Source organism: Nyctereutes procyonoides, unplaced genomic scaffold, assembly GCF_905146905.1.
Source record: "Nyctereutes procyonoides isolate TBG_1078 unplaced genomic scaffold, NYPRO_anot_genome, whole genome shotgun sequence".
NCBI classification, from domain to species: domain Eukaryota; kingdom Metazoa; phylum Chordata; class Mammalia; order Carnivora; family Canidae; genus Nyctereutes; species Nyctereutes procyonoides.
In genome coordinates this window covers 44,084,693-44,097,447 of record NW_026575047.1, presented here as the reverse complement: position 1 = coordinate 44,097,447, position 12,755 = coordinate 44,084,693, and the positions used below count along the sequence as shown (strand labels likewise).

General features: G+C 45.4%; 1 protein-coding gene across 2 annotated transcripts in view; it reads right to left on the bottom strand.

The window, feature by feature from the left end:
- The window catches only part of SLCO3A1 (solute carrier organic anion transporter family member 3A1), a 303,404-nt gene that overhangs the window by 70,596 nt on the left and 220,053 nt on the right, over nt 1-12,755 (bottom strand). For both annotated transcript variants that reach the window (XM_055326459.1, XM_055326458.1), the window contains exon 3: nt 6,119-6,217. In XM_055326459.1, the coding sequence (XP_055182434.1) occupies nt 6,119-6,217 (99 nt within the window). The remainder of the gene's footprint in view (nt 1-6,118; nt 6,218-12,755) is intronic.

Here is a 12,755-nt window from a genome sequence, read left to right as displayed (position 1 = left end):
CCTGTCAACTCACTCCCCATAGGTATGTGCTTACATGTGGGAAGCCAACGTTCGCTCATCATTTGTAAGGCAGGGAAGAGCATGTGACCTGTGTCAGACTAGAGCATGCCTGTCATGTGGGCAAGGAGAAGGAAAGGGGTCTGTAGGAAAGTGTGGGGTGGGGGGAGATTTAGGTAAATCACAGTTGACCATTTTAGGAAGTATTGATTCTTTTTTCCCCCTCTCCATTGCAACCATCCAGAGCACTTAGGCAGGGAAAGAAATAATGTTCTGAGGAGAAACCACTCAGCTTTGGAGCATGCTGCCCTCGGGTCAGGGTTGGCTTAGGGGGTGGATTCCTAGTCCTGATTTTGGCACTTCCCAAAAAGACGGCTAATGCTTGAACCCAGTCTGACAAAAGTATTTTCTGAGGCACCTTCACAGAAGTCATGGTGAAAATCCCTCCCCACCTGCCTGCAATCCTCACTGGTCAGCAATTACTATCCTAGTATCACTAATGCTGAAAGAGAGTTTTTTAGATTGGCTGGCAAAGAATAGCGGGGTAGATGCTACTGATGTCTTTATTTGGATCTCCTCTTCTAGAACAGGGAGGCTTACCTGTCCCTTACCGTGAACTTAGGCGTAGTCACATGCCACAGAATTTTGCCACTGAAATATGAGTGGGGGAATACAAGTCACTTCTGTGTGGAGCTACATATGAGCTGGTGCCTGACTCTTGCACTTTCTTGCTCTGCTTGATCATTGAAGCTCTGCCTGATTGTGAAATCCTCCTAAGATGGTCCCTGAGAGGCTATGATGAATGAAGGGTCACTGCACTGTATATACAGCAAGAACGAGGAATGAACCTTTAGTATTATTCTAAGCAACTAAGGTTTTTGGAGGTGTTTGTTATTGCAGCAGAACCAAGCCAACTCTGACTAGTACAAAAGGCTTAGGAAATAAAGATTCATGCTCTCTAAGAACAGTGATCCTGGGCAGGCTTGGAATCGTGAAAGTGTTTCAGGCACAGATGGGGAACGGGGTGAAAATGTCTTTACTTTTCTTTCAACGTATTCAGTATCTTGATCTTTGAAAATTACTACCGTTCAACTTTTTCATGAAGACTGTGGTAAGATTCCCAGAACAAAAATGAAAAGCACCCATCATTTACTTAGATGTACCTAATTGCCAATGAAATTGGGACCATAAAGGACAAAAAGACATTGAAAAGAATGGGATGGGGACAATATCCTAGAGTGAAGCAGCAGCATTAGCAAAGGCATGGCATCCTCAGGGGACTCTGGGCTGACCAGCTAAGCTCTACCCAGGCACTCATCAGCCCCTTGGTCATCCCAGGCATGGAAACAGACTAAAGGATCACCATGATGGAGGTATCTGCCCACCATGAGACTGGCACAGTCCAAGCCTGCCTTTGCATAGCTGTCTCTGGTTCGAAGAATTTCTGCTTTGCAAGATCCATTTTTCTAACCCTGCCATGTCTCAGAATCTGACATTTGGAGTGTTTTCATGGTTTTGTTGGGTAAAACAAGCAAGCTTTTGGCAGTTGTTTGCTTCCTCTTTTGAAGGCTGTGTAAACACAAGGGGTTGGGGTTTTTCTCCCATTTCTGAGGACTACTACCATGGTAGGTAGGAAAGAAAAATCACTGGGAACAGAGTCAAATCTTTTTTTTTTAATAATATTTTATTTATTTACTCATGACAGACACAGAGAGAGGCAAAGATGTAAGCAGAGGGAGAAGCTGGCTCCCTGTGGGGAGCCCAATGTGGGACTCGATCCCAGGAACCCGGGATCACACCCTGAGCCAAAGGTAGATGCTCAAAGACTCAGCCACCCAGGTATCCCTTTTTTTGTGTTTTATTCATTTTTATGTATGTATGTATGTATGTATGTATGTCAAACCATTTTAAAAGTAACCAACCAACCCATGAGGATACCCAAAGACTATGAGAAGGAGATCGAAGCAAATTAGAGACACCTATTTCTGACTCCCAGGCCACGCTGATGTGTAAGTGGTGTCTTGGGCTCTCTGAGCAGTTTTTCTTTTCTTTCTTTTTGTCCATTTACCCATTTGTTTAATCTATTTCTTGAAACTTTTGCTAGGAGACTCAAGCATTCCAAAACTATCATTAAGTTACAGACCAAATTAGAAACTGAGAACAAGGAGGGGCTGAGCAAAGAGGGCAGCATGGAATGCCCAGGATCTCGGCCATTGAGCTAATTAGCCTCACATGAAGGAATCTGACGACTCCTGCAGCCAGGCCTGGAGTGGCAGAGCAGGCAGTTCCTGGCTGGTTGACCTTTTCCATGAAGCAAACATACGGACATATCTTATTCCAGGGACAAATGCCATGCAGCCATAAGGGGTCTGCCTCAGGATGAGAGTCTGTGTGTGCTGATGAGGTTAGGTCATCTCAGCAAGGCCTTTGTCCATGGAAGGAGGCAGCCTTCTGGCAAAAGTCCTGGAGAAATTCCAAGGACACAAACTGCCCAGTTTGGAGTCAGACAGGGGCGTGGGGTTTGCATCCTACTAGCTGTGGAAATGAGAATCTTTGGCTTACCGTGTGCCTACTACCTACCAGGCACCATGCTACATGCTTTGCATGATTAACACATGTCATCCACACATAGACCCTCACAGAGAAATGCCCCCAGGACTGCACAACTTGGAAGGGGTGTAGCTAAGATTAAAATGGATGTCTGGGGATGCCTGGGAGGCTCAGTCGTTGAGCATCTGCCTTTGGCTTAGGGTGAGATCCCGGGGTCCTGGGATCAAGTCCTGCATCGGGCTCCCCATAGGGAGCCTGCTTCTCCTTCTGCCTATGTCTCTGCCTCTTTCTCTGTCTCTCATGAATGAATGAATAAATAAAATCTTAAAAAAAAATAAGATGGAGGTCTGATTCCAGCACCAGAACCCTGTAGAACTCATCATCTCTGCATAAGAAGAACTCCGCTGTTAAGTGGGATAACAGTAACACCCACCCTCCAAGAAGAATGTTCTAAAGTTCAGATGAGGCCATCTACATACCACTTTAATAAGCGGTCTGTTCAAGGCTGCCATTCTCAATCTTCTGATAAACCCACTGTTAAGGATGGTTGATTTGAGGCTTTGGGGCACATTCTGATACCAAGTCCTCCTTTTTTCTAGGTTCTGTTCTGAACGGGTCTCAGCTTTACAAAGGTATTCTACAAAAGCAATTCTAGCAGCACCATCATTCTTTTCCTGTGCTGTCACGAGAGGCATCTATCCTAAAGAAGAGGAGTATGAGGGAGCCATGCAGGGATCAGACACAGATGTAGAGCAGCAGAACCCTTGGTCTATGCATGGCCAGCCGAGTCCTCCCAGGGGGACTGCCCGCGGGGTCCGTCCATCCCATGGCTGGCCTGTTCCTACAACCCACCACCTCCCCACCACACAGACTGCAACCAGCCTTCTTCACTGGGGCCTCCCCTTTCACCCTGTCTCCTCAGCTGCAGCCAGGCTGCACAGGCACATCCTCTTCTCCATCTGCCCCACCACAAGGGCTCTGCCTCGTCCGCCTCGCCCGCCTGCCCGCCTGCCCACAGGTTCCAGAACACTACTTTCTCCAGTCCCCTTCCCCAGCTCTCCGCTGTGTGCCTGGCCCTTTCCATTCATGCTTCAGGACACCCTCTCACAGGTTGGACAGCCTTCAAGAGGGACTCTGTCTTCACTGGTGAAGAAAAAAATACAGGAGGGTGAGCCCTAAAGAATTGAGAACCTCCTTCTCAAAATATAGCCTGGATCCATTCCAGACAGAACAACAAGTTTAAGTCACATGGTTAGAAATCATCAAAATTGCTAGAAACTATAGAATTCTGTGTCTTGTTCTCCAAGAGAATAAATTATATTCTTCTGCCCTCTACTGGTAAAGAGCAGCATCAGCCCTCCCGGCACCTTCAGCAAGGATGCAAACAAAAGATGGTGACTCACAGAGAATCCTTCCCTATCTTAGAGACCCACTGGATGGGATTTATGCTATTCACTTGTGTGTGTGTGTGTTGGGGGGGGGGGGGTGGCTGGGGGTTGCCATCAGCAAGATGTCCAGCTGGACCAGGAATGCGCCCATCTGTCTTACAGCCAGGGAGGTTTCAAACTGTCGGTGATCTAGAACCACAGATGATGTCGATTAACTCAGGGCCCTGACGGGTGAAGAAAGATGCTGACCACCCGGGACTGTGGGCAGGACTCCAGACTGAGGGAAAAGCCCGAAGCGGATGAACAGCACACTGAGGGGGACCATGAATGAACTGGCTAGGCCCCTCCAAATCCTTGCCCACCCCTTGATCATTCCAGCATACAGAAAAGATGCTATTTCATTCCCAGCGGGACTCCTGACGAAGGGGCTGTGAAGTGGAAATGCCCACGGGCCTACTCAGGAGCCCTGGGTTCTATACAGATACACTCCTTGGACCTGTTTCCTCATCTGTACAATGAAAGGGCTGGAAGAGAATGATCTGAGGTTCCTGGCTCAGAGGTTCTGGTAACTCATAGGACTTGATCCAAGGGAGCCCCTACTAATATGCTGAGGGTAGTTCTGCCTGGGTGCTTGGCCTCTTCTTCCAGGCAGCCTTCCCCATTGCATGGGGTGGGTGCATCCCCTTCCTTCACTGGTTTTTGCCTAAACAAGCAAGATGGTAGCCGATTGCCACTGTGTATTGTTTCCCTGACCAGGCCACCCCTCATCCCACTCGCTAGGAGTAGGGTTCAAAGGGTCAACCAGCTGCTGCAAAAGAGCAGTATCCAATCACACCTCCTGAACAAAGCCAGCATTTTAAAAGGATAAGTAAATAAGGCTGCCTTTGATTCTTTTCTTTCCCCCCACTTGCAAATTTGTAACATCATTAGGTACAAGTAAATATATCAGTGGGATTAATGGAGTGAATCACAAAGTGACTTGATTGGATTTAAAACCACATTATTTCTTTGGAGTGAATTAGTAAATTTAGCACTGTCAGGAGATGATGGATTGAGAAGCCAGGGACTGAGCTCTTATTGATTCTGAGAATAGATTGGTATGGGGAGGAGAAGTTGGGATGGCTTCCCGTACTCTTTTCTCAGAGAGAAAGGAAACATGGCTTCTCTGCTCACTGAACTGCACAGAAATAGAGCGTCCTGTTGGGGGCTCACGGTCAACCCATGACCACATATGGCAGGTAGTATCTCAGATGGCCTCCCATGATCCCACCCCCTAGGATGACATGTCACTTCTGAGACAAAGTTATAAACGAACCATGGCTCTTGTCTCAGATGCTCTCTCCCCATTTCTTTTGGGTTGTTTGCTCCAGGCCTGTCGACAGCCTTGGGAATGAATTTAGAAGTTGGATCTTCTCCAGTTGAGCTTTGTGATGAGTGGAGACCACATCAACACCCTGACTACAGCCTCATGAGGGACCTCGAATCAGAAACACCCAGCCAAGCTGCTCTGGATTCCAGACCCACAGAAATACACTGGGATATAATATTATAAACACCTCCCCGGCATTGTTTTAAGTCACTAAGTTTGGGGTAATTTGTTACACAGCAAGAGAAGACTAATAAACCATGTGACTTCTGTTTTAGCCACTGAAACATGAGGAGAAGCTTCCAGAAGCAATGTGCAACTCACCATGGCCTAATTTCCTGGAGTAACCATGATGAGCCAAGTCTCACCCTCCCCAACACTGCCAGTCTGTGCTGGTTTTACAGTGCACCCAAGAAGTAAACTTTGGTTGTATAAAACCACTTGAGGTTTGGGAACTGTGTGTTACCACTGCAACACCTAGCCTAGGTTAACTAGCCCACTGCTGGATCAAAGGGTAGCCCCATGAAACAGATATAATTCTTGTTACCCTTAATTTACAGATGAGGAAGATCCAGATTTGAGGAATAAAACCCAACTATGGGGTTGGGTTATTCAGCCTCTGGGTAGACACTGGAGGCCAGGCCATTTGAGCCTACACTCAGGTTCTTTCCTTTGATATTTGGTGAACCAGTAGCTTGAGGTCCAAGTCCCAAGGATACCCCTTAGAAGGAGGGCTTTAGAACCCAAAGGCTGAAGGTTCCTTATAATGGTGGACATACTTGGGGGTGGTGGTAAGAAATTGAGATATACTCCTTACTTGTGTCAATAAAGACAGCATCCACGTAGATTTTGGTACAGAAAGAGCCCAGGATAAATCCACAGGCTGGTCCAAATACCAGCATCGTGAACAGGATTCCTGAAAGAAGAAGATGAGACAGAGATTAGATTTAAAAGGAAAAAAAAAAAAAGGCAGAAGCCATTCAATGAGCAAAACAGTCAAAGATCAAGGGTGTTATATTTCACATTGATCAGATGAGAAATCAGATTATACAAATGACATTACAGGAATTAGTCTAAAAATCCTAGAGGGGAAAAGCTAGTGCTGAAGCATTGTTATGAAGGAATTCTATAGTTTGAGGGAATTTGCTCTGAAATATCTGTGGGCCCTGAATGCAGGTATTTTTTTAGAGGACTCTGTCCCATACTGTATCAACCATATTAAAATACACCCACGTCTGTATTAAGTTGTTTCTGTCCTAAACATTTTTGAAATGATTTTTTATAATTTTGCTTTCACATCTATTTGGCTTTATGCAATTCATTTAATTTATGGTTGGCTAAGATTTCACAGCACTCATTGTACAAATTCAGGAATTGCTGTGAAGTGAGAAAAGTCAAAGCCACAAATTATTTTCAAATGTAATGAAATGTTTATGGGCATTAAATTTAGCAAAAAACAGAGTTGACATAATGGTATGCTTTGAGAACATTTAAATAGATGTTTTATTAATTTGAATTCTGCAGATTTCCCTCCTATATTTTGGAGTTGCTATCTATTGTCTTAATAGTCGTTCAAGACTTAACCTTTATTATAGGACTTGAGAAGATGGTAATAGGCACGAACAGGTGGACATAATATGTGGGATTTTGAACAACCCCTTTTATTCATTCTGGAAAAGTACTGAGTCCAAACTAAAACACACAGGCTGCATCTATGTAACTAAATTTCGGTTTGATAGAAAATTCCATGAGCAATGACAGTTCCCAAGGCCCTGAGAATAAAAACAGGAGTGAAGAAGGGGCCCTTCCTGAAAGAAGCTGGCTGCCAGTGAGGAGAAACAGTATGTGGGTCCCTTCAACCCCAGCAGATAGCCCAAAAGAGAGGTGTTAACAGGTCCATGAGGGTGCATGAAGAATAAGGTTGGAGATGAATTCAACCAAAGGGAATCTGAGTCAGTGGAGGGTACTTCTGGTCTGCCTAAAGGTGTAGACTGACTTATTCTGATTTCCCTCAGCGATATCAACAGGAACCACTCAAATAATCAATCAATCAATATTTATCAAGCTTTTTTTAAAAAAGTGATCTTATTTATTTATTCGTGAGACACACACACACACACACAGAGAGAGAGAGAGGCGCAGAGACACAGGCAGAGGGAGAAGCAGGCCTCATGCAGGGAGCCCGACGTGGGACTCGATCCCGGGTCTCCAGGATCACGCCCTGGGCCGAAGGCAGGCGCTAAACCACTGAGCCACCCGGGCTGCCCTATCAAGCTTCTTCTATGTGCCAAGAAATAGTCTTGGGAATGGATACTCAGCACTGAACCAGTTAAGAATCTTGGCCTTCCAGAGCTCAATGATTTGGAGGTGAGGAGGAGAAGTATAAACAGAAGCTCAACTGGTCTATAAATGCTTGGCAAAGGAAGCTATGTCTTCTAGTTAATAGACAGAAACCTAGGCCCCAAAGCAATCAATCACTTGAAGACAGCTTACAAGGAATGTTGTTTGATAGAAGAAAGAATGAAAAGAGGATGGTTTATATCATGGATTTGGGGTAGAATCCACTCTCAGTGAAATCCTATTCTGATTTGGAACAATCTAGAATTTCTAGAGTCTCAAAAAATATCTGTTCCCATAGCTGCCCAGAGACCCCGAATCCCACAATTATTCCTGTTTCTAAGAATCTCAAGAGAAGCAATATCTATTCTTATTAGAACACGGACTCTGGTATGTCACAACTTAGATTAAGATAACCAAACCAAGGAAGTTAAGTTAGGGGTATCACTGGACAATGCTAGAATATGAGGATCTCTTAGATATGGACTAGAATTACAGGATATGGTCCTTAGCATGGTAGGGCTGGGGATCAGAGCTACTCTTGGCCCCATTCCCTGGAAGGAAAATGAAGCAGAAAGAGATGCTGAGGAAGATCCAGGGCGCAGGGGTGGGGGCAAGGACTGGGGGTGTCTAAGACAAGAGCAGCACCCAATATAGCCTAAAGGGATTTCTGCTTCAGGGCAAAACTGTGAAGCCAGCCATGTCCTCCTGTCCAGGCTATAGGCTGAGGTGAGTGACTGGTCAGCTACTGGTACTCTAAAGATGGCTCAGCAAGCAACCTATCTGCTCAGGCAGTTTCAGAGGAAGGGACATAGGGGACAGGAACACAATTCTCCTGCCATGGGTACTACAATGACCTTGCTGATTCCCCGTTAATATTCCAGCAGCCGCTCGAACCGCCCCCCAACCCCAGCAACCCCCACAACTCATAATAATATGCCTTCTTTCCTGCCAAATAAAACCCCCAATCAATGTAATAATCACCGATGCATCACCTCCAGTTGAGTAACACAAATTATAGCCAATATTTAACAAGTCAAAGGACTAAGCTTTTAGTATCTTTGGAAGAAACAGCTGATGTGCTGAAGAAGTTGTGGAGATTGTACTGTTACCACCTCCCTCACCTGGGGGCAGTAGAAAGTGTGGACAGGCCAAACATCCTGGAAGAGCTGGGGACCCCAGGTCCTGGGCCTCCTGCCCTTGTACCAGCTCTGACACAGAAAAAGGGGCATCTGTCAAGCTCGGCTGCATGCAGGAGCCCCATGGGACCCACACAGGCCAGCCATCCTTTCTGGCAGCTCGGGCAGGCAGAGGCCTACTGTGAGATGCCATGCCCCGAGGCAGCTTCTCCATCAGCCAAGAACATCTCTCATTCTGGTTCCTGGAGGAGAAGACAAGGGTTTCCAAGCTGTTGGATTGGGGCTTTCCATTTTAACAAGATGAAGTTCTCCCCCCAAACCAGAGAAACCTGATAGGGCCCAATTCCAAAAACCAATGAAAGATACAGAACACGTGTGTCTTTGTATGAAGGGCTGAAATCTCTGGCAGCATTTTTTGTTTTATTTTGTTTTTCTTTGAGAGAGAGAGAAAATGAATAGGGAGAAGAGGAGAGGTAGAGCCCCTCAAGCAGACTCCTCACTGAGCAGAGAGCCTGACAAGAGGCTCGATCTCAAAACCCATGAGATCACAACCTGAGTAGAAAACCAAAGTCAGACATTCAACCACCCGAGTCATGCAAGCTTCTTTCTAAGCAGCTCCTCTCGGAGAGATGTTAAGGAAAGCTCTAGCAACAATGAGTTCTCGTATCTTTTCCAAGGAACAATCCAGTAGAGATGGTGGAGGGGGTCTTCAAGCATCAGGAAACACCCTTTTTCTACCTCAGCGAGATCTTAGGAAAACAACTCAAATAAAGCAGTATGGCAGAGCACACCCCTGGGCTTTGAGGGGAGGTTGTTCCCCTGAGAGGGTAGGAGGTAGACCATGATCTTAGAGAGGGGAGGGAGAAAGGGAGAAAGAATCTTTTTTTTTTTTTTAGATTTTATGTATTTATTCATGAGAGACAGAGAGAGAGAGAAAGAGGCAGAGACACAGCCAGAGGGAGAAGCGTGCCCCATTGCAGGGAGCCTGACGTGGGACTTGATCCCAGGACTCCAGGATCAGGCCCTGGGTAGAAGGCAGCGCTAAACCGCTGAGCCACCCGGGCTGCTCAGGGAGAGAGAATCTTAAGCAGATTCCACACCCAGCACAGAACCCAATGCAGGGCTCAATCTCACAACCCCGAGATCTTTTTTGTTTGTTTGTTTTTGTTTTGTTTTGTTTTGTTTTGTTTTACAACCCCGAGATCTTGACCTGAGCTGAAATCAAGAGCCGGATGCTCAACCCACTGAGCCATGCAGGTGCCACTTGCCCTTAGTATCTTAATTATATTTAGTATCTTAATTATAAAAATATTTTATATTTTCTTACTTATATTCTTAATTATATTTTTCATATTTTATCTTAATTATATTTTTGAGTCTAAAAGAAATACCTGGCAATGGACTTCTGAATGTGTTTCCTTGCTCTCCTTTCGATTCACCCTCCTAGGCTGTGATCTTGTGCTTGTTTAATGAACCAATGCACATGTTGTGCCCAAACAGACAGGAAAAAGACTGTCCACCACGAAAATCCACAATCCTGGTGTCAAACAGTAGGCGCCTCCGGGACAGGAGAGGAGGTGCTTCATGGCCCGGTGCTGCCCCCTGCTGCCCGCTGGACTCAGGAACATGGGAGGGGAGGGGCGACGGGGCTTACAAATTGAGACACAGGAAATATTAAAAATAAAATAAGTTTTTTCTTTTAATTTATGTGTATTATTTTTTTCAGACATTTACTAAGTAGTTTGAACTTAACTGCTTGATAAACAGCATTGCTAGGTATTTCTTTTAGACTCGGGGCTCTGTGAAAAATATAATTAAGATACTAAGGGCAAGTGGCTCCTGCATGGCTCAGTGGGTTGAGCGTCTGGCTCTTGATTTCAGCTCAGGTCAAGATCTCAGGGTTGTGAGATTGAGCCCTGCATTTGGGTTCTGTGCTGGGTGTGGAATCTACTTAAGACTTTCTATCCCTCTCTCCCTCTCCTCTCTTAAGTGTGTGTGGGGGGAGATACTAAAGGCACAGTGAACTAAGAAAGTTTGAGAACTTCTGGTACAAACTTGTCACCCAAACTGCAGATTAGCACTGGCCATCCTTGGACACCAGGGAAGAACAGATGAACTGGACAAGGATTTTGTTCTCAAGAAGCTTGCTGCCATCCTGGAGAGACTTTAGCCATTTGTAATCATTCAAAATACATAATGGCACCTACGAGGTGCCAGGCACTGTGCTACCAGCTGGGACACAGCATGCACAAAACAGACAAAATTCCCTGCTGGGGATTTTTCCTGTGGAGTTTGTGTTGTGGAAGAAAGGCCATAAACTAGCCAACCTGCCATGCTGTACTCAGGGGTAGTACCAAAGAGGAGAGTGCATGATGGTGTAGGGCTACAGAAAGACCTCACGGGGCACCAAGTCTTAGATGTAACACACAGCACGGTGTCAGATGTGCTACCAAGCTGGGCCCACTGTACGGGAAGCAGACTAATGGCCCCCAAAGACATACCTGTCCTAATCTTTAGAATCTGTGCCTGCTAGCTTAAATGACAAAAGAGAATTAAGGCTAAGATGGAATTAAGGTGGCTCATCAGTTGACTTCAAGGGATTATACTGATTATCCCCAAAGACCCAATCAAATGGATCCTGTAAATGTGGAAGGCGAAAGAAGAGACAGAGTAAGAGAAGGAGATGACACAACCAGAGACATGGCATCCTGAGCAGGACGTGACCAGCCACTGCTGGCTTTGAAGATGGAGGAAGAGGTTATGAGCCCAGGAACAAGGACCGTCTCTCAAACCTGGAAAAGGCAAGAAGATGGATTCTCCCTTCCAGAGAGGATCCTCCAGAGGACGACAGCCCTGCCGACACCTTGATTTTAGCTCGGTGAAACCCACTGCAGATTTCTGACCTCTAGAACTATCAGATCATATATTTGCATTATTTTAAGCCACAAAATTTGTGGTAACTCATTATAGCAGCAATAGGAATCTAATGTAATTATTAATCAAATTAGAGTAAATTCTCAGATCTTGCAACCATGAATATCCATGTGACTCTCTGAGAACAGGACATTGAATGAAGTTCTTTAATTATTTGACCATGAAACATTTTTTTGTGGGACATTTTTCAGTGCTGGTGTCGACTGGGCCACAGTCAGAGAAGCTGGGAAGAGACCCCAAGCCCTATGAGACAGAGATGGTGCTCTAGTCTTCTTTCTAGTCCTAGATTGGCCTAGTGTAACAAAAAGTTAGTTCCCTGGCTGCAGAAAGGTGCAGGAAAGCAAACACTGGCTGTCACCATGCCCGAGCTCAGCCCCCATCCTGCTATTTCCCTGGACAGCACGCTCTGCACGTGTCTCTCTCAGTGTTGGAGACCCTCCCATCCAAGTGCCTCCTTTGACATCCGACGAGCCAAGAGGACTCAAAGGACCGAATGGGTCTGGCCAGATGTGTAGAAGCCAAAGAATTTGGAAAATCCAAATGGAGACTTCAATTTAGAATGTGCTGGCCCAGGGAGAATGAGTCAACTTAATTATATTACTGATACATGATAATTAATAGAAGCATTAAAACATTTTTTGTGTTTGTGTAATGTGACCCACTGATTCTAATTTATTTATACAAATTAGAAGGCCAAGAGTAGCCTAGATACCTTTGAAGAAGAAGAAGAATCAAGACTTGCCCTGCTGAATATCAGGACTTCTTTGTATTTTATTTCCAGGTCTTTTTAAAGCTGTAATGATGAAGACAGGGAGTTTCTGGCTTAAGGAATAATGAATATACCGATAAAAGCAGAAGAGCAAGCCCAGAAACAGAGTCACACTTATGTGGACAGCTGATTTATAGCAAAGTGTGCATACAAAGCAGCAAGGGGAAAAGATGATCTTTCCATAAATGGTGCTGGGACAACTCAAAATTACAGTGGGGGGGGGTGGTGGGGAGCCAGACTCACAACACATGCAAAAATCAATTCCAGGCAGAGAC